The 24,035-nt window shown below is 45.6% G+C and overlaps 1 protein-coding gene across 1 annotated transcript; it reads left to right on the top strand.

Moving 5' to 3' along the window:
- Positions 1 to 167: 167 nt before the first annotated feature.
- Positions 168 to 20,572, top strand: NYX (nyctalopin). Its single transcript, XM_081792418.1, has 3 exons — positions 168 to 452; positions 806 to 883; positions 17,360 to 20,572. Exons 2-3 carry the CDS (start codon positions 862 to 864, stop codon positions 18,754 to 18,756), a joined length of 1,419 nt encoding a protein of 472 aa, XP_081648544.1. The 5' UTR covers positions 168 to 452; positions 806 to 861; the 3' UTR covers positions 18,757 to 20,572.
- Positions 20,573 to 24,035: the final 3,463 nt, after the last annotated feature.

Genomic DNA, 24,035 nt, shown 5'->3' with positions numbered 1-24,035 from the left:
ATGCTATTTGGGTGGCAGGAAGCCAATTTCTGGCTGCATGTCGCTTGGGGGCTGGGGCTGGGGTCAGGGTGGGAGGTGGGGTCTGCGGAGGGTTTAAGGAGAGAAAGGGGACAGGCAGATGGAGAGGCCAAGGCCTGGGGATAAAGCCGATTGGTGTGTCAGCAAAATCTGTCACTGGCTTTGGTGATTCGAAAGGCAGACACATTCTTTCATCTCTGTTGATCCTCATTTGATACAGGATTTTCCTGCCATTAAATCTGGAGAAAGAAAAATAAGCGCTCAAACCTGCACAAGCAAGTATTCCTCCTCGACTCCTGCTCACCACCCCACCCCCCCTTTACTCTGTCGGACTATTTTTAGCATCTGTGGCTGCGGGACTCCGGAGATGGATGGGCTGGGGGAGCTGAAGGGCACCTCTGAGGAGGAGCAGGACCAGGCACACCCCCAGGACAGTAAGCAACATTTGGGGACTATTCACGAATGTTTCTTTGCAGAGGTTTCCGCTCTGGCCATTTGCTTGCTGGGTTGTCAGTGAGTCCATCTGTGTTGCTGTCAGGGTTTTAGTCTGACCAAGGGTTTCCGAACAGATCCAAGCTGTCAGGGCGGGGGGAGCTTCTGATTGGCTGTTGTTACTGGTTTCTCTTAACTCGACACCAAGGTGAATGGGGAGACATGAGTGTGAGGAAGAAGAGGGCAAAGGCAGGGCATTCAGGAGGAAGTGTGGAGGTGTGGGGAGGGGTCTGTGTGTCCTGGTTCTCAAGGGAACCCTCATGGGCACTCGGTGACCTGTGCTGTCTCCCCTCAGGTAGGGCTTCCACAGCTGGGTGGTTCTAAGCCACCAGGTGCGTGAAAGGCCACGGGATGCTGGTGCTGCTGCTGCATGGTGAGTTCCAAGGCCTGCTCCTTCTTGACCCCCAGCAGACAGCTGCCAGTGGGTGCAGGGGTTGGCAAGCCCATAGAAGATTCTAGAAGATGCATGGAAATCACAGGGCTTCTGCCCAAGGAGCTTGGTCTTCAAGTGGCTTCCATGGAAGATGTACATGGACACCAGTTCTGATTAGGTGTCACTGAACTGTGATCATGGGGGAGGGATTGGAAAATGAGATAAAACAGAGCAGGTGGTGGGTTTTGTTTGTTTAAATATAAAGATTCCTGGGGCACCTGGGGGGCTCAGTAGGTTGAGGTGTCAGACTCTTGATTTTGGCTCAGGTCATGATCTCACGGTTTGTGGGACAGAGCCCTGCATCAGGTTCTGTGCTGACAGTGTGGAGTCTGCTTGGAATTTTCTGTCTCTGTCTCTGTCTCTGTCTCTCTCTCCCTTTCTCTCTCTGCCCCTCTCCCACTCACGCTCTCTCTCTCTCAAGAGAGATAAACATTAAAACCCCCCCACAAAATTCCTGAGCCATATATATAAAATAGCCTTTTGGTGATTTTCAATTTCAGATATGAATTCATTGGTGTAATCACCAAAAAGTACAGTGGTTTTCTAATCATATTATTTTAAGCTCATTTAGTTAAGAAAAAATCTCTTAAACCATCTTCCTAAAGGAAGAAGAACAAATGAAAATAGGGGTGCCTGGGTGGCTCAGTTGGTTAAGCATCCGACTCAGCTCAGCTTAAGCAACCAACTCACGGTTCGTGAGTTCAAGCCCCGCATTAAGCTCTGTACTGACAGTGTGGAGTCTGCTTGGGATTCTGTGTCTCCCTTTCTTTCTGCCCCTCCCCTGATCACGCTCTCTCTCTCTCTCTCAAAAATGAATTAAACATAAAAAATTTAAAAAAAGAAAAAATGAGAGTATGTTGGAATTGTGGGATTATGGGTGATGAAACATTTTGCCCAAGTTTTTTAGTCCTATTGTTATGTGGGTTTTAATATAACCAGAAGACTCATCACAAAGATTTTTTTCCCCACCTCTATAGCCCCACCTGCTCAAATCTGAGATTGCCCAAGGAAAAAATCCCTTGATAAATTCTGCAGTAAAGAATCCTATACAAACAATCTGTTTTTTCTGACCCTCGGGTGAATGTAATTATTTGAGGTCATAACTACCTATGTAATAGACTTCTGTGTGCAGCGCTGGCAGAGAAAATTTACCAGATAATTCTAAAATGGTAGCAATAGAATTTTCTTACCCTTTAGTTCACTGTTTCAAAAAGTAGACCTTGCTCTATTCAATGGAATCAACAGGTACATCTTGTTTATATCTTCAATACACTCAAGGGATGTTATGAAGGATATAACTGCATAGCTTTTGTCCTTGAGAAACTTCTATTCCTTTGTGAGAGATCCAATAAATAAATGAGAAAACAAATTGGAACAAGGTGCAGGGAACACTATGATAAATGGGACATGACTCTCTACCTCGAGGAGCCTCCAAAGGACAGAGGTTGACATTTATATAAATACGAACAGCCAGCTCCTTGCCATTTCTCCTACCTAGAAAGGATATGAAGTTTGATTGACTCATTGGGACAGAATGTTTGCTTCTAAGAGCCAATATGATTTTAAATGTGTACCGAAAGCTCTCCTGTTCCTGACAGAATGCAGACCGTATTCATAGCCTGTGCACTGCAAAACAGGAACTGTTCCTGCTGCCGCAGAAACCCGAAATACATCCCGACTTCTTGTGATAAGTTGGAGAGCTTAGCGGTGACATCATTTGCTAACAATAGATGCACTTAAAATTAATGACCCTCTCCACATCCCCTGGCGCTTTAATTTAAAACACACTCAGCAGCACAGACAATATTACTCTGACTACAAGTCACAGGATTATGAACGACGTGTTCCCGAGATGCAGGCAGGGATAGGGTTCTACCTCCTTAGCTAGAAAAAAAAAAATGATTAAATGAGCCTGACAAAACAAGGTCGTGGTAGAATCAGAAGGGGCTCACAGCAGGGTAAATCTGGGACAAAACCCAAACAAATTCTCTGGACAGGAGGGTTGCCTGGAAGGGCCTCTCCCCTCCCCCATGTGACACCCTTCAGGGTCCTCCTGCTGTCCACAGCTTAATATCCCGATTCCTTAACTCACTTTACGGGATTCTTCACCAATGGCGTACTCTGCTGTCTCTAGAGTCTAAGATGCAGTAGGTGCTTAATAAGGATTTGTTTGTTCAATGGGTGAAGCCTCCCAGATTAGAACCATTACAATACCTGATAGAGGTCTTGCCCCTAAAAAATCTGTATGTATTTCAAAAACTCTTCAAACTCAATAATAAGACAACTCATTAAAAATTTTTTTTCTTTTCATTAAGTAATCTCTATGCCCAACGTGGGGCTTGAATTCACGACCCCATGATCAAGTCACATACTCCACCAACTGAGCCAGCCAGGTGCCCCTGAGACAACCCATTTTGAAAAAAATGGGACACCCATTTTGAATAGCTATTTCATCAGAGAAGATATACAAATAACTAATAAGCACATGAAAAGATGCTTAGCATCATTAGTCATTAGGGAGATGCAAATCAAAATCACAATGAGATACCACCTCACACCCAGGACGATGGCTAGAGTTAAGAAGACAATAGCAAGTGTTGGTGAGGATGTGGGGCAACTGAGGCATACACCTACCATATGACCCAGCAATTCCACTCCCAGGCACATGCTGAATGAAAACACAAGTCCACAACAAGACTGGCCCACAAACCCTTCCATCAGCTTTAGTCACTCGTGGACAGGTAAGACTTCACCTGGGGCGACTGAGCCGAAGTAGAGAGTAGGATGTGCAACTAACTGAGCCACCCAGGTGCCCCTGATTCCATTTATATGAAATTCTAGAATAGGCAAAACTAATCTATCATTCAGAAAGCATATCGGTGGTTGTCTGGAGCTGCGGATGGGGAGGGGACCGCTGCCAGAAGGACCCAAGGAAACTTTCTGGGTGGTAGGCATGTTCTAAATCATGATTAGGGTGGTGGTTACATGGGTGTATATATTTGTTACACACTTAAAATGGGTACATTTTATTGTAAGTAAATTATACCTCAATCAACTTGGCTTAAAAGAAAAAAGAAGTCTGTAGGGGGAGGGCACCTGCACCCCAAAGAGAACAAATCCTTCACTAACGAGACTCAGGTGCTGTAGGGTGTAGGGCAGTATGCGTGTGAGGTTCTGAGTGCAGAGTAGTGCTCTCTGGATGGGGGTACTGGTTTGTTCACTATTCATTCTCCTATTGTTTAGTTTTGTTTTTAAATGTTTACTTATTTATTTTGAGAGACAGAGAGAGAGAGAGAGAGAGAGCACAAGTGGGGGGGGGGGGTGGTCAGAGAGAGGGGGAGACAAAGAATCCCAAGCAGGCTCCTTGCTAACAGCGCAGAGCCAGATGCAGGGCTTGAACACCCAACTTGTGAGATCATGACTTGAGCTGAAACCAAGAGCCAGACCCTTAACCGACTGGGCCACCCAGGTGCCCCTCATTCCCCTGTTGTTGAGCATTTGTTTTCAGTTATCAATATTGGGGCGATTATCAATATTTATGCCCGGAGGCCTCTGTGTGGGCCTTGTGTTCTAGAACTCAGATGGGACAGCTCTCTACCCTAAGATCCACAGGGCCTGTGAGGCTGTCAGCAGACCACCTTTCCTGAGACAAACTGATTTCTCCATCTCCCAGGACTTTCATTAGCAAAGTGCAGGGTGAATTCATGATCCTTTCTTTACTGCCACAAAGGGTACCTTTGCAGTATGAGAAGGAAGTTCTGGGGTTACTGTGAGATCAGAGGCCACGTGATGGTCTCCCCCACTTGCCTTTCTGGTTCCCCCCGCCCCTTTTGTTTTGAAACTCCAGAACTGGGGGTGTCTGGGTGGCTCAGTCGGTTAAGTGTCTGACTTCAGCTCGGGTCATGATCTTGCGGTTTGTGAGTTCGAGTCCCGCGTCAGGCTCTGTGCTGACAGCTCAGAGCCTGGATCCTGCTTCAGATTCTGTGTGTCCCTCTCTCTCTTCCCCTCCCCAGCTTGCACTCTGTCTCTCTTTCTCTCTCTGTCTCAAGAATAAATAAACATTCAAAAATTAGAAAATCCAGCACTGGGTCCTGGCCTGAGGAGCATTGGCCGGGAGTAGGATGAAAATGACTTCTGGAGCCAAAGTGGCTGACTAGATTTTGCTGAAAGCAGAAAATTGACCATATTTTCCCTTGCTATTTTGGTTTCATGAGGCACAAGTTCTTTGAAAACAATGGGAATCAAGAAATGCTTCCAACTCAGCCTATGGTTGGAAACTCCATGAGTAACTGTTCTCCTAGCAAACCTCGAGGGGGAAAAGCGCATATCCGAAAAGCCGAGGACCTATGAAGGAGAAATTCCTCAGCTGGCCTGCATTAAGACATCATTCTGTGGGCCATCCGAGCCCAGCCATCACTGGCTCCCTGCAGCTTGGGGGCTGGCCAGCACGTCAGACCATGACACAAAAGCAGGGACCCCCTTCTGGTATTTGCCCAGTTTCAGGGACACTTTGTAACTTAAAAAAAAACCTGTTTTAGGGGCACCTGGGTGGCTCAGTCGGTTAAGCGGCCGACTTCGGCTCAGGTCATGATCTCGCGGTCCGTGAGTTCAAGCCCCGCGTCCGGCTCTGTGCTGACAGCTCAGAGCCTGGAGCCTGTTTCAGATTCTGTGTCTCCCTCTCTCTGACCCTCCCCTGTTCATGCTCTATCTCTCCCTGCCTCAAAAATAAATACAATGTTTAAAAAAAAAAAAACAAACCTGTTTTTATTTAGTTTTGAGAGAGAGAGAGAGCGAGAGAAATAAAGAGAAGGAGCAGGGTAGGGGCAGAGAGAGAGAGGGAGACAGAGGATCCAGAACAGGCTGTGGGCTGACAGCAGCGAGCCTGATGTGAGGCTCAATCTCATAAACCATGAGATCATGACCTGAGCTGAAGTCAAACGCTCAACTGACTGAGCCACCCAGGCGCTCCATTTCCTTTATTGAACTAAAATTCACGGAACATAAAATTAACAATGAACCATTTTAAAGTGTACAGTTCAGCAGCATTTAACACATTCACAGTGTTGTGTGACCATCTCCTCTATCTACTTCCAAGACATTTTCATCACTGTGAAAGGAAACCCTGTACCTATTAAGCAGCCACTCCCACTCTACAAGCGGTAGAACCCACCCCCCGCCTCCCAGCCCCTGGCAACCACTAATCTACTTTCTGTCTCAGTGGATTTGCCTATGCTGAGTATTTCACGTAAATGGAATCATACAATGTGTGGTCTGTGCATCTGGCCGCTTTCACCTAGCATAATGTTTTCAAGGTAGTGTGTATCACTACCTCATTCCTTTTAATGCCAAAATAATATTTCACTGTGTGGATAGACCGCATTTTGTTTATCCATTCATCTGTCGATGGACGTTTGTTTCCAGCTTTGGGCTATTGTGAGTAATGCTGCAATGAACATTTGTGTGCAAGTATTTGTTAGAACGCCTACTTTCAATTCCTTTGGGTATATACCCAGGAGTGGAATTGCTGGGGCATACGGTCATTCTAGGTTGCACCTTGCAACATTTTATATACCACGCAGATAAATCCCATTTTTGTAAAGTCGGTCCACGTAGACCCCTGGTTTTTTGACTTGGGCTGTATATTGGAATCATCCGTGGAGCTTTAGCAGCACCAATGATTATTTCCACCCGCTGAAGATTTGGATTTAATTGGTATAGTGTACAGCCTGAGTATTGCGAGTTAGTTGAAAGCTCATCGGGTGATTCTGATGTGCAGCCCAGGTGGAGAACCATTCTAGACTCTTCCTTGAAGTCTACTTGTAATAACTTCACTATTTCTGCATCTCGGCTTCCTCATCTGAAACGGGCAGACCATTATGAGGAACAGATGAGTTGAAATGTTTGAAACAGCTGTGAAAACATGGGAGCAAGCTAATCGGCCCATCTGTTCCTCATAATGGTCTGCCCGTTTCAGATGAGGAAGCTGAGATGTAGAAAGCTTGTCTGAGGTTAAAGCAAAACAGAACACTCCAAAAAAGCAGTACAAGAGACCAGGGATGAAAGGCAGTGTCATCAAAATTTATGAGAGAACTAGAGAGGCCGTGCCCTCAGGATGAGTGTTTCCAGACTGAATGGAAAGCCCCACATGTGTATCCCAGGGCTGTGATGGAGGCTGGCTTGGCAGAGGCCAGTCCTGAGCTCAGGCCAGTTTCACCGAATTTCTCATCTTCCTCTCCTAACCTCAGACTGGGAGTGAAGGCAGTGAAACCTTTTCAGATTTCCACATGGATCCTTCCCAAAAACACTGGCATGAGAAGAAAAATTGCTAAGCAACTGCCAATGAGTTTTGACATTCTCTTCTCACAAACTGTGATCTTTATTTTAATTTGGCACATGTTTTTCTGACCAAGGTATCCCCATGGAACTCAGCTCTAGACAGCGAGGAGATTTGTCTTTGGAATAATCACTGCTGATTCCAGGAGAGGCCTCTTTTCATTTGCATGTGGAAAAATCAGGAATGGCCTAAACAAATTTTCATTATGTTTTCTACATATCATGGCAATGAATAGCAAGGAGCTTCCTTTTGGCTCTTGAGGCTCATGCCTGGTCCTGAATTTGAGTAGCTTTCTCTTAAAAAAAAAAAAAAAAAACGTTCATTTATTTATTTTAAGAGAGAGAGAGAGAGAGGATCCCAAGCAGGCTCTGTGCTGACAGCGCAGAACCTGATGTAGGACTCGATTAAGAGTCGGATGTTTAACTGACAGCCACCCAGGCTCCCTGAACGGTTTTCTGTCTTTTGTTTTGGGTTTTCTCTCTCTCTTTTTTTAAACATTTATTTGTTATTAAGAGACAGAGAGAGAGAGTATGAGCATGGGAGGGGCACAGAGAGGAGACACAGAATCCGAAGCAGGCTCTAGGCTCTGAGCTGTCAGCACAGAGCCCGACGAGGGACTCAAACTCACAGACCGCGAGATCATGACCTGAGCTGAAGTCGGATGCTTAACCGACTGAGCCACCCAGGCGCCCCTGGGTTTTCTCTTTTAAGGTTAAGAGTTCATGATGTTCTTTGGGGAAAGGAGGAGATGGTACTAGAGAGATTAGGGGACCTGTTTTACTTAGGATGTTGTTTAGGAATCTTATTGCAAAGCACAGAACCTGCCTAAGGTATCACTGGAGCCAAGAAAGGGTTTATTCAGTGATAGTGTTCCCAGTCTTCCTGGTTGGAGGCCCACTGCCCAGAGCATTCCTCAACAAGGGAGTGGGGCAGCTCTAGCAAAGACCCTGAAGCAACCACCACTGGTTGGCACATGCAGCGGCTCATGGGCATCATGCTGGGCGCTGGGTGCCAGAAATTCCACCATGGGAGCCTGCAAGCCAGACGCCTCTGCCATCATCCTGGCCAGAAAATGGTTTCTGCCTGGCATTTACTTCTGAATCCAAGTGTCCCTGTGTGTGTCTGATCGACGAAACTAGGTCACATGCTTGGGCCCTAACTGCAAGGGAAGTAAGGAAAGAGAATTTCCGGCTTCTATCTTCAGGAGGCAGGACTTACAAGGTAGGAAATTCTCTAAGTGTAGAAAGAGTATTTAAAAGGTGGTCGGTAGCTAGAAATAGTATCACTACTAGCAGAGGTGGTTTGGCCGCAGGGAACAGAAATCCATTTGTCCATGTAGGTGGTTTGAATGGGTTTCTGAAATGGACACAGGGAAATGTCATAGAAACAGCTATAGCAGGGTCTTAACGGGACTAGAGAGCTGGCTAGCAACTTCCTACTCTTCCTGCTCTCCATTTCTGTGATTCTCACCTTGGGTTTCATCCTCTGTCGGCCCACCAGCTTCCTCCCCTTGCCCTCGACTACTGCTCCCTTAGAACTTTGACCTGCACGTGGCTTTGGTATAAACCCTAGCCCCAGTGCTATACAGGTTGGTGCTCACATGATCTCACTGCATGTTCCATGTTCGTTGAAGGTGGTGGGGGTGGTGGTGGGGATTGTTGAATGAATCTGATTGGCTCTGCTTAGGTCAAATGTTTATCTGCAGTCCAAACAGCTGTGTCTGGGAGGAAGCGGCAGAGACACATGGGGCTCTGACTGGGGTATTTTTTTCTAAGAGGTGGTGTTTGGCAACAGCTGCTGTCCAGTCACGGAAAATGCCAGCCAGAAGGGGCCCCCAAAGGGCAGGAAGTGCCGGCCCTTCAGTTTACAGTTAAAGAGATGGAAGCTCAGAGAGGCTAGGTGTGTGGGGTGGGGGATCGCACTGCATAGCGGAAAGACAAAAACCAAAGCGTGGTGTTATTTAACCACCCTGAAACTCAGTTTCCTCCTTTGGGAGAAAAAGGGAATAATACCTTGCAGGTTGTCGTATTAAAATGAAAAAAATGTAGCAGGCTTAGTTTTGAGCAAACACTAATTAAAAAGTTAGGTGTTATAAGGCCAAAAGAGACCCATAAAATTTGATTACTTTGAATTGCTTTATACATGCTCATATCACCCAAATAACTTGTTCTGTTGAGCTCCCAGGGCCACTGCCATGAGCTGTTCTAGGACTGCATAGAAGTAAAATCCTATAGTATGTGCTCTTTTTAAAAAGTGTTTGTTTATTTATTTATTTATTTATTTATTTTGAGACAGAGAGAGAGAGAGAGAGAGAATTAGAGCATGAGCAGGGGAGGGGCAGAGAGAGAGGGAGATACAGAATCCCAAGCAGGCTCTGCCCTGTCAGTACAGAGCCCGATGCAAGGCTCAGTCTCACGAACCGTGAGATTATGACCTGAGCCAAAATCGAGAGTTGGATGCTTAACCTACTGAGCCACCCAGGCGCCCCCTAAAGTATGTACTCTTTTGTGTCAAGTTTCTTTGGCTCAACATGATGTTTTTGTTTGTATCAATAGTTTGTTCCTTTTTATTGCTGAGTAGTATTCTGTATGAATATATTGTAATTTATTTTTCTACTGTTGGGTAATTTCCAATTTTTATCTATTATGAATAAGCCACCATGAACATTCTTGTCTAATCTTTATGTGGACCTTTCTTTTATTTCTCTTGGGTGAATACCTAGGAATGGAATTGCAGAGTCATGGGTGGGCATATGTTTAACATTAATAGACACTGCCAAAGTTTTGCAAAGTTATTGAACTCTTTTCCACTCCCACCAACAATGTAGGAGAATCCCATTGTTCTACATGGTTGCCACCATTTGGCAAAGGTTGTCAGTCTTTTTAGCCATTCTAGTGGGCGTCTAGAGAATCTCATTGTGGTTTTAATTGGCGCTTCCCTAATGGCTAATGATATTGAGCACCTTTTCATGTACTTGGTGGCTACTTAATATATTCTTTTGTAAAGTGTTCAAGTCTTTTACCCATTTTTATCTAGCTGTCTTTTCATTATTCGTTTGTAGTTATTTTTATATTCTGTATATAAGTCATATATAATGTATATATGTGTGTGTATATATATATATATATACACACATACATACACAAACTATAGTATACACATATATACACAAACTGTATATATATAGTACATATATATGTACATATATATATGTACTATATATATATATACACATACACACACACACACACACACATACACAAACTGTAGTACTTAATCTCTTTTTTTAAAAACAGCTTTATTGGGGACGACTGAGTGGCCCCCACTCAATTGGTTGAGTGTCCGACTTCAGCTCGGGTCATGATCCCATGGTTCATGGGTTGGAGCCCCGCATTGGGCTCTGTGCTGACAGCTCAGAGCGTGGAGCCTGCTTCGGATGCTGTGTCTCCTTCTTTCTCTTCCCCTCCCCCACTCTCTCTCTCTCTCTCTCACACACACACACACACACACACACACATACTCTCTCTCTCTCTCAAAAATAAGTCAACGTTAAAAACAGCTTTATTGACATATAAGCGACATCTAATAAACAATGTATTTAAAGTGTACTCTTGTGAAACCATTAGCACAATCAAGATAAATACCATATCCATTACCCTCAAGATTCATGCCCCTGTATAACCTCTCCTTCCTGCCCCCTCCCTACCTCCTGACCCATCCCCAGGCAACTATGGGTCTTTCTGTTACTATAGAATAATATTTATGTAAGTGGAATCATATAGTATGTACCTTTTTTTTGTTTGGCTTCTTTCACTCAGCAGAGTTAACTTGAGATTCCTCTATGTTGCATTTCTTTTTATGTCCATTTCTTTTTATCACCCAGTAGTATTCCATTGTGTGGATACATCATAATTTGTTTACCTGTTCAACCTTGGTGGGTGTTTGTGTGGTTTCCAGTTTGGGGTTATTATGAATAAAGCTGTTGTGATCGGTCATCCCCAAGTCTTTAGTATGGACATATGCTTTTATTTCCCTAGGCTTAGAATGGATGGATAAGAAGGTAGGTGTATGTTTAACTTTTAAAGAAACTGCCACGTTGTTTCCAATGTGGTTGTACCATTTCACACTCCCACCAGCAGTGTAAGAGGGTCCCAGTTATTCCATATGCTCTCTAACACTTGTTATGTCAGTCTTTCTAATTTTAGTCATTCTAATAGGATGCAATTCTAATTTGGATTTCCCTAACAATGAATGATGTTGACCATATTTTCTTGTGTTTATTTGCCTTCTGTATATCTTTTTTTGATGAAGTGTTTCTTCACCTATTTTGCCAATTTATTAATTAGGTTATCTGTTTTCTTATTATTGAGTTTTAAGAGTTCTTTATATATTTTGGGTACAAGTCCTTTATGAGATACATACAGAGAAAATATACAGATGTGTTCTCCCAGTCTGTGGTCTGTATTTTCATTCTCTTAACAATGTCTTTCAAAGAGTAGAATTTGTTTTTATTTTAATATAGCCTAAGTTAATACTTTCTTCTTTTTTTTAATTAAAAATTTTTTAAATGTTTATTTTTGAGAGAGCATGAACGAGCAGGGGAGGGGCAGAGAGAGAGGGTGATACCGAACCCAAAGCAGGCTCCAGGCTCCAAGCTGTCAGCATAGAGCCCTACATGGGGCTTGAACTCACGAGCTGTGAGCTCATGACCTGAACCGAAGTTGAACACTTAATGCACTGAGCCACCCAGGTGCCCCCCAGCATTTTATTATTTTTTTTAAAAAAGTTTATTTATTTATTTTTATGTGAGCACGTGCACACATGCAAGTTGAGGAGGGGGAAGAGAGAGAGAGAGAGGGAGGAAGGGAGGGAAGGAGGGAGAGGGAGAGAGAATCCCAAGGAGACTCCATACTGTCAGCACAAAGCCCAATATTGGGCTCAATCTCACCAACTGTAAGATCATGACCTGAGATGAAGTCAAGAGTCAGATACTTAACCAACTGAGCCACCCAGGCACCCCTCCAGCACTTTAAAAGATATAATTCTTGGGGTACCTAGCTGGCTCAGTTGGTAGAACATGCAGTTCTTAATCTTGGGGTCATGACTTTGAGCACCACATTAGGCATAGAGTTTACTTAATAAAAACAAATTTAAAAATATATAATTCTGTTGTCTTATGGTCTCTGTTGTTTCCGATAAGAAGTCAGTCATCATTTTTATTGTTGTGTACTCTATATAATGTCTTTATTCTTTGGATGCTTTAATGAATTTTCTGTCTTTGGTTTTCAGTAGTTTGACTATGATGTCCTTAGGAGTGTGTGTGTGTGTGTGTGTGTGTGATGTTATTTGGGGTTTGCTGGGCTTCTTGTTTTTAACTGAATTTTGAAAATTGTCTTCAATTATTTATCTGCTGTATTCTCTCCTCTGGGACTCCCAATACATGCATGTTAGTCTAATTGCTTGATATCCCACGGGTCATTGAAGCTCCCACCATATTTTTTCCAATCTTTTTTTTCTCTCTGTGCTTCATTTTGGGTAATTTATTTTTTAATTTTTTTATTGTTTTTATTTTACTTTTGAGAGAGAGAGACAGAGTGTGAGCAGGGGAGGTGCAGAGAGAGAGGGAGACACAGAATCTGAAGTAGGCTCCAGGCTCTGGACAGCTTGCCAGCACAGAGCTTGATGTGAGGCTTGAACTCGTGAACTGTGAGATCATGACCTGAGCAAAAGTCAGACACTTAGCCGACTGAGCCACTTAGGTGCCCCCATTTTGGGTAATTTCTATTGACATCTCTTAAAGTACATGAAATGTTTTCTTCTGCTATCTCTAATCTGCTATTTTTCTTATTCAATGATTTTTTAAGAAATTCAAATATTGTAGTATTATTTCAGTACTAAGATTTCCATTTGGTTAATTTTTAAAAATTTTATTAAATGTTTATTTATTTTGAGAGAGAGAGAGAGAGGAGAGAGAGAGAGAGACCATGAAAAGAGGAGGGGCAAAGAAAGAGGGAAAGAATCCCAAGCAGGCTGCATGTTGTGAGCAGAGAGCCCCACACAGCCCCACACAGGGCTCTATCTCATGAACCGTGAGATGATGACCGGAGCCAAAATCAAGAGTCAGATGCTTAACCAACTGAGCCACCCAGGCGCCCCACATTGGGTTCATTTTTAGAGTTTCCATATGTCTTCTAAAATTCAAATTCCCCATGTCTTCACCCATTATATCCACCTTTTCCTATAAATTCCTTGACATATTAAATTTTTGTTTGGTAGTTCCAACATCTGGGCAGTCTCTGGGTCTGCCTCTATTAACTATTTTTTTCCCCTTTTGATAAATGTCACATTTTGCTACTTCTTCACATATCTAGTATTATTTGACTATATATAAGATATAGTAGTTATAAGAAATTCTAGATTCTCGTATCTTCCTTCGAAGAGTGTTGAATTTTGTGTGGCATTCAGTTAATTTACTGGCAGATCACCTTGATACTGGGGAGGCTTAGATTTAGGCTTTGTTAGGGTAGGCCTACCTAGTTCAGTTTTGCCCTTTGTCCTGAGAAATGGTCTTCACTCCTAAGGTGTGGCCCTTTGGGGTTTCACTGGAAAGCCTGAGGTATTTTACAAGCCCGTCTAACTTGGTGGACCTTGAACTCTTAATCTGTCTCCCATTACTGGGAAATTGCTGAAATCTTCATGTAGTTCTTTTGGCCTTGAGTTCTCGGCTCCTTGGAGTCACCCCACATATATGCACTTGAGGACTGAAACAAGGATCTAAGGGGAGTATGTTTGCCAATTGTGTGGCTCCTTCTTTTTCATGTTTTCCCTCCTCAATTTCCAGCTACTGTGGCAGCTATATACTCTGACTTCTAACTTGTCAGCCTGATAAGACTCTTGCTTTCTGCTTGAGCTCTATTCCCTATCTGCAGCATGGACCTCAAAATGCCCTCCCTAAGAGGAAAAGGTCGTTTTCTTTTTTATTTTTCAAATTTATTTTTTTTAACTCCAGTTTAGCTAACATACAATGTTATATTAGTTTCAGGTATAAGAGGAAAAGTCAGATAAATTGTGTCTTTACCTAGTTTGCTTCTCTCTCTCTCTTTTTATGTTTATTTTTCAGAGAGACAGAGAGCACGTGAGGGGCAGAGAGAGTGGGGGGACAGATGATCTGAAGCCAGCTCTGTGTTGACAGCAGACAGCCCAATGTAGGGCTTCTATCTGAGAACCATGAGATCATAACCTGAGCCACAGATGCTTAACTGAGCCACCCAGGTGCCCCACCTAGTTTACTTCTCTTAAGGGTTGTATATACTCTGGTTGCCTATTTAGGTTGCTTTCCAGTGCCTTTAAATATTTTTTCTTTAAATATTTTCCCACAGTTTACACTAGCGATCAGCAGGAATGTTAGTCTGATACAAGCTACCCTGCCATTATTGCAAGCAGAACTCATACACTTAGTCTTTATATTGAGTAAACCAATACTGGCTTTTGGTTGTCTGTTCTGAGAACTTACTTGACTTAAATTTCACTAAGTAATCCAGTAAATTAGTAATTCCTAATGGTCTATCAACATTTCAGAGGTTGAAAATAGGTCTGTAATAGTGACATCTTGAGTGTGTAAACTTTAAAAAAAAACTTTATAATCTATTTTCTGAAACAGGGAATACAATCACATGGTTCAATATTTAAGAGGTAAAAAAGATACACCATAAAAAGCTTTAGTCCCACCCCTCTTGCGTGTGTTTTTAAAAAATTGTCAGCTCCATTTTTTAATCTAATCCCTGTCATAATCCTAGGAATTCCTTGACAAAGAAGTTTGTTTTGTTTCATAAATAAATGATATCCTCCAGCAGGAATCATTACAGAGGAAGGCATCAATTCCATTTATTTCTGCAAACATTTCGTGTGCCCGGAACAATGTTAGCTATTGTGGAGTAGAAACGTGAGTCATACAGTTGAGAGTGCACTTCTCTTAATTAGAAAGGAGAAGAGAGTAGAATGAAGGACTATTTGTAAGGAAATCTGATGCCTTCTTCTTGACCCAGTTGGAAGAGTTGATAGAAAAAGGTCCCACCCCTGTCCAGCTGACGCCTGGAGTTAAGGTTATATTCTTGGCCCTGTCTCTCTAACAGGGTGTCTCTCTAGCCCAACTGCTGCCCTGTTTACAGCCAAGTTCAGCACAGGGTCCAAGAACCTTGCTGGAAGCTTGGTGTCTAGTTCACAGTTCTTAGGGAGAGGAAAAAGCTAAGTCAAGCCTCTGTAACTTCAGAATGTTGAACTAGCTACAGTTTACAACAGAAGGGTTGCTCAAAGGGCTGAGTGTTCTCCAGCCAAGTCTGAAAGAGCTGAACCCCTTCCTAGCAGCTGTAAAAACACGCCGTGTCCACAACAAATGTGCCGAAAAGACACCGGTAGCTGAACAAAACCACAGAGGCAGCAGCAAGAGTTCTGCGCACTCCTTGTGTGGCTACACCTTCAGGTTCCTACAGGGGCTGGGACTGGCAAGGCAGGGTAATGTGTACACAGTGGGAGGGACTGAATGGTAGGTCAGGGGTGTCTGTTAGCAATTTGGGAATACTGCTGAGGAGGAACAGAAATTATGAATATCAGTGGTCAGCTTTACATCTGGGTACCTTTGTTCCTCTGCAGGAATTTCAGATCGAGCACATTCCACCTGTGAGCCTCCCTTGGCCAGAAAATAAAACTTGCGCATCTTCCCTGCTGCCTTTTCCATTAGAACTCAAGATGGGGCTTGGGACCCCTGGCTACCATTCTGTTTTGGTGCAGGTGGCAAGCCTACTGGAGGGCTTTTGAAGTCTTTATCTGATCCTCCATTCAAATGCTCAGAACAGAATTAATTTTATAAGCACCATTCTTTCCCGTGATAATGTATAAAAGCCTTTAGAGGGCAAGGGATGGTGAATAAAAGTTAACTTCACAGTGTCCACAATTATTTTCTGAGATATGTAAGAAGTTCATTGTTAGTTTATTTAGTATGCTGTCCTTAGGGCTTAAATTTAGTGACTGTTCAAAAGAAAAAAAAAAAAAAAAAGATTGATAGGCTTCTCTTTCTTTCCCAACCTCCTGTTCCCTAACTCTCTCTTCTTCATGAGGCTTAATTTACTCAGTGGGTTTTGTTTCAGGAATTGAATTCTTATGGTGGGAGGGACTAGAGCAGCACCAATAAAAATATAATGCAAGCCACATATGTTTAAATTTTCTTTTCTCTTTAAAGTTTATTTATTTATTTTTGAGAGAGAGAAGAGAGTGAGTGAGCGGGGCAGGGGCAGAGAGACGGGGGATAGAGGATCCAAAGCAGGTTGTATGCTGACAGCAGAGAGCCCCATGTGGGGTTCAAACTCACAAACCGTGAGATCATGACCTGAGCTGAAGGCCGTCGCTTAACTAACTGGGCCACTTGGTGCCCCTTAAATTTTCTAAGTAGCCCCATTAAAAACTGTAAAAAGAAAAGGATGACATTAATTTTAATATTTCAGTTAACCAAATATATCTAAAATATCTTTTCAACGTGTAACCAATACAACAATTATTGATGAAACAATTTATCATTCTTTTTTTGGTACTAAGTCTTTGAGACCTGGTGTGTATTTCACACTTCCAGTACATCTCAATTCAGGATAGGCACATTTCAAATCTTCAGTAGCCACATGTGTCTGGTGACTACGGTATTGGGCAGTACAGGGCTAGAGCACAGGCCCTGGTGAAGCCCTCCAGGTCCCCCCTCTGCATGCAATGATCCCTCTAGGCTGAATTCCAGGAGAGCACCCAGTGATGTTACAGGCAGGAGAGGGTTCAGAATGGGGTCAGATGCCGGAATCCCAGCTGGGTTTTGCTGATAAAGACAACTGGAAAGCAAAGGGTAGGGCGGCGTGGGTGGGGAACGTGTGTTAAGGTCTGAGAACTGGGAGGAGGCCCTTCGAAGGGCACGGTTATGCAGGAGGTACGAGAACTTGGTGGAGGGCCGAACCCTGCCACACGGACAGGTGGGACCTTACCTGGGGCGACCCCTGAGCTGACGACTGTTCCTTTTCTGTCTTCTCGCCCCCCACCCCACCTGCCAGCAGTAGTCCTCGGCCTGCCCAGCACCTGGGCCGAGGAGGCGTGCATGCGCACCTGCCCTGCCGCCTGCGCCTGCAGCAGCACCGAGCGCGGCTGCTCCGTGCGCTGTGACCGCGCCGGCCTCCTGCGGGTGCCGGCCGAGTTTCCGTGCGAGGCAGCCTCCATCGACCTGGACCGGAACGGCCTGCGCTTCCTGGGCGAGCGGGCCTTCGGCACGCTGCCGTCGCTTCGCCGCCTGTCGCTGCGCCACAACAACCTGTCCTTCATCACGCCCGGCGCCTTCAAGGGCCTGCCGCGCTTGGCCGAGCTGCGTCTGGCGCACAACGGCGAGCTGCGCTACCTGCACGCGCGCACCTTCGCCGCGCTCAGCCGCCTCCGCCGCCTCGACCTGGCCTCCTGCCGCCTCTTCACGGTGCCTGAGCGCCTCCTGGCCGAGCTGCCCGCCCTGCGAGAACTCGCCGCCTTCGACAACCTGTTCCGCCGCGTGCCCGGCGCGCTGCGCGGCCTGGCCAACCTGACGCATGCGCACCTGGAGCGCAGCCGCATCGAGGCGGTGGCCTCTAGCTCGCTGCAGGGCCTGAGGCGCCTGCGCTCGCTGAGCCTGCAGGCCAACCGCGTCCGCGCCGTGCACGCAGGCGCCTTTCGCGACTGCGGCGCCCTGGAGCATCTGCTGCTCAATGACAACCTGCTGGCCGAGCTGCCTGCCGAAGCCTTCCAAGGCCTGCGCCGCCTGCGCACGCTCAACCTGGGCGGCAACGCGCTGGGCCTTGTGGGGCGCGCCTGGTTCGCCGACCTGGCAGAGCTTGAGCTGCTCTACCTGGATCGCAACAGCATCGCCTTTGTGGAGGAGGGCGCCTTCCAGAACCTCTCGGGCCTCCTTGCTCTGCACCTCAATGGCAACCACCTCACCGTGCTGGCCTGGGCTGCCTTCCAGCCTGGCTTCTTCCTGGGCCGCCTCTTTCTCTTCCGCAACCCGTGGCGCTGTGACTGCCGCCTGGAGTGGCTGCGGGACTGGATGGAGAGCTCCGGGCGCGTGGCCGACGTGCCGTGCGCCTCCCCAGGCTCCGTGGCCGGCCTGGACCTCAGCCAGGTGGCCTTTGCGCGCACTTCCGATGGCCTCTGTGTGGATCCCGAGGAGCTGAACTTCACCGCATCCAGTCCAGGCCCGTCCCCAGAGCCTGCGGCCACCACCGTGAGTAGGTTCAGCAGCCTCCTCTCCAAGCTGCTGGCCCCAAGGGCCCCGGTGGAGGAGGTGGCCAACACCACCGAGGGAACGCTCAACACCTCTCTGTCTGATAGCCTTCTCTCCGGTGGGGTCGTTGTTTTGGGCCACAGCACCTGGTTTCTCCTCGGCTCTGGTCTCCTGCTCATCGTGGTGTTTGTCCTACGCATGGACTGACCTTGCCTCACTGGGGTGGCCCAGATTGCCTTGGCCAGCGGAGGAAAGTTGAGTTAACTGCTTGAGGTGTTTGTGGTGAGGGAAGAGGGGAACTGGATGGGGCAGGTGGTGAAAATTCCAGCCCAGGATGGAAGGGACAGTTTACTTCCAGAGATGGTCCTAGGAGGAGGAGAGCCCTGGGCAGTGCCACACCGGGATGGGGTGAAGGTGGGGAGAAGAATGGATTTATGCTCATGTCACCTGGGCATCAATTGGACAAGAGAAGCAAGAATGAACATGGGCCCTCCAGTGAGAAGATTAGGAATTGGAAGCTCTTAGGGGCTACGGGGCTCTACCCCCATCCCTTGCCCCCATCTTCCAGGACACAGAGACTGCAGTGCCTGAATTAGAGTCAATCCAGTGGCTAAATACTAAGAACTGTGCTAGTTTTCCTGGCAGGACAGCCCATTAAGCCCAGTCCCTTTGTTTTCTACCACAATTGCCCTCCCCTTCCCCTAGGGGCAAGGGCCACTAGGATCCAGAAAGATGGACAGGACAGGAGAGAAGGGGGATGTGAGAAGGGGGATGAAGTTAGACTCGAGGGAGGTGGCCATGGTTCCTGGGGTCTGGAATGTGTTAAGAGGCATTGAAAACAAAGACCCGTTTCACTTACTCCACAATTATTCCCAGGGGTGGCCTTAGCCACAAAGCAACTTTAGGGCAGGGTAGGGGGGAAAAAAGAGGGGGAGCGGGTTTCTGTATACAAATAAATGGGTAAAATCCTAAGATTAAAAAAAGAAAAACGTTAAACAAGTTTTTGTACCTCAGGAGTTTTTTTTAGAGTCTTTCATATGCAAACATGCATTGTGAATCTCCAGGAAGGCCACAAAATCCTCTTTTCTTAGGTTTTGTGGGAAGAGTGTCCGGAGGACAGAGATGCTGTTAGTAGGGCAGGGAGTCTTCAGCTTGGATGATCCCATTAGGTGCGGAAATCATTATGGGCGGCACACTTTGGGGCCGACTAATGGCCAGGAGGAAAGGAGGCAGCCAATAGCTGGGAAGGGGGCCTGACAGATTTCCCAGGGTGGTAGTTGGCCAACTCTAAGCCCCCAGGCCTGAGTGCCAGGGCAAATTCTGTATGTCTGCTAAATACTTGCTGAAGCAGTTCTCCACGCACAAGTAATGATGACTTCATTCGTCAACTTGCTGGAAATCCACAGTTTTAATGTCCTGAATTCCTCTGTCTATATTTACAGAGCTGGGTTTTCAAAGCTCACATAATTCAGGGTGCACCAAGCTGTCAGGTCTTCATGGTGATAGTACTTCTGTGTCTGTAGGTGATACTAAACATTAGAAATGTTGCAGAAAGACCTCTGAGGGTAGGAGTGTTCAAACGGGCTGTGACCATTAGTGGTCAATCAACTCAATTTGATGGGTCACAACCAGCGTTCAAAAAAAAAAAAAAAAATTAACCAAGAATAGAGTCTCAATAACTAACCAAGACAGAGAGTCTCACATGTAACAAGTATTGTTTTGTAAAACTTAATTTGTATGCATTTATTCATATTATATGTGTATGTATGTATGTTGTGTCTGGATTGCTGTGTACAATTTATATTTTATTGTAGGCTGTTGTTTTTTTCTCTTGTGGGCTATTGTTAAGAAAGTTTGAAAGTCACTAATCTGGAGCCTGCATGATTTTTAAAAACTTTTTATTTTGAAAAGTCTCAAACTTACAGAAAAGTTGCCAGAATAATAGAATGAACACTTTGGCCATTCACCTAGGTTTCCCAGTTGTTAACGTTTTACTGTATTTGAGGTATATAGTTTGAGTTAGTTGTAAACATCACAGCCCTTCACCCCTAAATACCGTAGTATGTATTTCCTAGTCAGGAACTTTATCATTGATAGGATAGTATTATTTAAAATATACTCTATAGTGAAATTTCAACAGTTGTCAAAATGATTTCCTAGGCAGTCACTCTATTTTACTATTAGTCGCAAAAAAAGGTTCCTTGTGTTCATTTGATCACAGTACTCAAAATTCTAAATCCTCTGACTGACTTTAATGTTTTAAAATGAATTCGTTCTCCAAATGTCTTACTTTTCAAATGTGAGAACCAGATGAGGTCAGAAATGTTGTTTGTTCAAACCATGTGTCGTGGCTATGGTAACTGAGTAAGGATCACGAGAATCCTGGAGACCAGACCTCTGCGTTTGGGTAACCATGGAAGTCCGCAGCACACGTGCAGCCTGTGTTACTGAGGAACAAGATGCTGCCTGGGGAGGAATGTCCTTCCTTTCATTTGGAGCAGGTTCCTGAGAGTCAGCCTCAAAATGCTGCTTCAGTTCTGCCCAGTGGTTAGATGGCCAGCTTTTTAATGAACATTTGTTTGGCTGAATGTTTTTGAACAAGTATCAACACTGAAATAGCCTCCGGGGAGACAGATTTTTATAGAACTACCCAGCCCAGTAGAATTCTGGGAACGTGGGAGTTACTTACTGCCAAACAGATCCAGAGTTGCCTGGAACAAGTTCCCCGTGAATTGTGGCCATTATGAGCTCTCATGAGAGAACGGGGAGTGGAGTTCCCAGTTTTGAGTTCATGAAGTTTCCCACCCCATCCCTGGCGGAAAGTACCTTGAGAAATGCCAAGGTGCTATGGATTCTGCTGAGCAAAACTACGTGTCCCCGTCTGGATGGACCATTTTATGCTGTGGCAACAAACGATCTCCAAACCTCAGTGGTTTCCTGAGGGTTATTTCTTATGCACATGTCCAACATGGGCTCGTGAGGGGGGCTCTGCTCTTTGTAGTCACTCAGGGACCCAAGCTGATGAAGGATCTGCCATTTTCGGACACTGTTATCTAAACACGAGTTTTAGGGTTTGTTGCAACAGAGAAGGAAAGCTTGGGAGAATCATGCACCACTCTTAAATGCTTCTACCCAGATGTGACATGTGTTGCTTCTCACCCTTCATTGGCCAAAAATGTCACCAGGCCACACCTAACTCCAGCCAGGCAAGGAGGTGTGGTCCTCCTGTGTGCCCAGAAAGAGAGGAGAACTGGGGATGTTGATGAACCCTAGCAGTGCTCCGGACAGCTCACCCGATAGAGTCAAGCCTGGACTTGTCAGCACTGTTCGAAGAAATAGAGGCTGGAGAGGCAAATCTGGTGGGCAAGACCCTACTAGGCTCACTCTTTTTCCCCTCCCAGCACCCCAGCTGGGCTTTGAATACAATATTTGCTTTAGCCAGTAGGAAGGCTGTGGCCTCATTGTATTGGTTCTTTCAGAAAGGGGAGAGGGGTCCATGGCCGGCTCAGTTGGTAACTTTGTGTGACTTTTGATCTTAGGGTCATGAGTTCAAGCCCCATGTTGGATGTGCAGCCTACTTAAAGTTAAAAAAATTTTTTTTAAAAGGAGAGAGAAAATGTAGAGACAAAAGGTTCATCTTTTCCTCTTTAAAAAATGTTTTCTGCATATTCAACTTACACTATCCAAATCTTTAGAAGCTTGATCTTTGGAAAATTCCCTCTCAGAAAGCTCCCTGGCTATTTCTAAGAGGTCCCCCTGCCACCTGTCGTTTTATGAGGATGATCAAAGCCCCCATCCACCCACCTCTTTGTCAGGCTACCAAAATGCTGCCCTCTACAGGGCACTTATCTGCTGGTCACAGCTGTCATTGGCCATCGGCTGCCTCTGCCAACTTCACCCCGATTTGATCCTCTGGCCGAAGGACAGCTTAGGTCCTCCCCCTTAATCCCTCACGGGACAAAAGTGAAGGACATTTTTCCAAAGGGTTGGGTGTAATGGAAGAGAAGTAAGTAGCCCCTCTTACTAGTGTCAGATGTGGCTGTTGGTATAATCCACAGACCTCAACCCTCTCAGGGGCCCATGTGGCTGGGCTGGCTTAATTCTGCACCCGCCCCCCCCCCGAAATACCCAGGCCTAGCTGTGTTTCAGAGACCAAACTCCCAGGGAGGACTTTTTTCTTGTCCCTTGTAAGGCCCACTTCCGCATTCTACAGATAGTGGCCAGCCTTGCCCTCTGCAGCACTCCCCATAAGATGTCACACAAAGTCCCACAGTGGGGTCTAACAGAGCTGAAGGGGTTAGTCAAGTCCAGATTTTCACCTCACCCACGTGCCTGCCACCAGCCCCTTCTTCATCCCGGTGCCATGTTGCTAGAAACTGTGGCTCAGAGCTCAAAAGAACAAACAACAGTTCTGGGGACACCAGTTAGCCTAAAGTTGCACAGAGTAAATTAACATTTCTCTCCCCAAAGCCCGCACATCTGAGAGACTGGGAGACAGCTTTGATAAAAGATACAACAGCCCCCTCCTTTTTAAGTGATTATATATATATATATATATATATAATACTATAAAAAAATACTAGTGTGTGTGTGTACATACACACACTAGTATTTTGTTTTTATATTTTGAAAGACACTCTGTTTTTCTGTTCTGAAATAGGACTCTTCACTTCCTTCTCTGACACTGTGTTCAGATTTGCCCCCAAGAGTGAGGGGGTGGGCCTTTCTCTTTGCATGTGACCTGATGGCTTCACAGAGCAGAGGGCAGTCTTTCCCAGAGGACTGCCCAAGTCTCCATCCCAGGGGCCAGAAACTGCTTGTGACATTAAATTTTTCTGGGTTCCAGAAGTCTGAAAGCTCCATCTCTGCCAGTGTGGTCAGGAAAGGCTGAGGGGGATAGGAGTCATATCAGGGGGATGGTATTTTTATGGTTTAGGTGGCAGTAATAACTGGCTCTCCTCCCCTTCTTGCACCCCCCCCCCCCCCCCCAGGGGCTGCGCTGATCAGAGAAGGAGTCATAAGCAGCCTCTGGTCTTGAAGAACACTCTGGCATCTGTTGTCTCCCTGTGGCCTGAGGTAAAAGGCTGCAGTGAAACACGGCCCCCTCTACCAGGTGCCTGGCCAACTTCAGTTGCTGAAAGAACGTCACTTCTATTCCTTCTCGTTGTGTCTCAGGCACAGGAAATTTAGAAGCACTTAAACAGACCTTTGCCATGTTTAAGGGAATTCCCTTGAAATGTTGCTGACTTTTACACCTGTGATGCTGAGAGGAGAAAAAGAGACTTTTTGTTCAGCCAGATTGAGACTCCAGCGTGCAAGGGAGACCTGTGGAGGGCTTATCTCTGTGGTTTGCAGCAGCCTAGCTGGAGTTCTCTCTGGGCGTATATGACCTCGTGGCCAAGGCCCACTCATGGCTCACTCAGGATCCACTTAGTAGGTCATGGCATTGGTAGTGGCAACCAGCATTAAATGATAGTGACAAAGTA

The sequence above is a fragment of the Panthera onca genome, chromosome X, assembly GCF_046562875.1.
Source record: "Panthera onca isolate mPanOnc1 chromosome X, mPanOnc1 haplotype 2, whole genome shotgun sequence".
Lineage (NCBI taxonomy): Eukaryota > Metazoa > Chordata > Mammalia > Carnivora > Felidae > Panthera > Panthera onca.
The sequence above is the reverse complement of the archived record's forward strand: the minus strand, read 5'-3'. Positions and strand labels throughout refer to the sequence as shown.

What these genes read in the sequence shown, in the direction of transcription:
- NYX (XM_081792418.1), top strand. Translation starts at nt 862, where the DNA reads ATGCTGGTGCTGCTGCTGCATG. An exon ending in GCTGGTGCTGCTGCTGCATG is followed by an intron (nt 884 to 17,359) that starts GTGAGTTCCAAG and finishes CCCACCTGCCAG; the next exon opens with CAGTAGTCCTCGGCCTGCCC.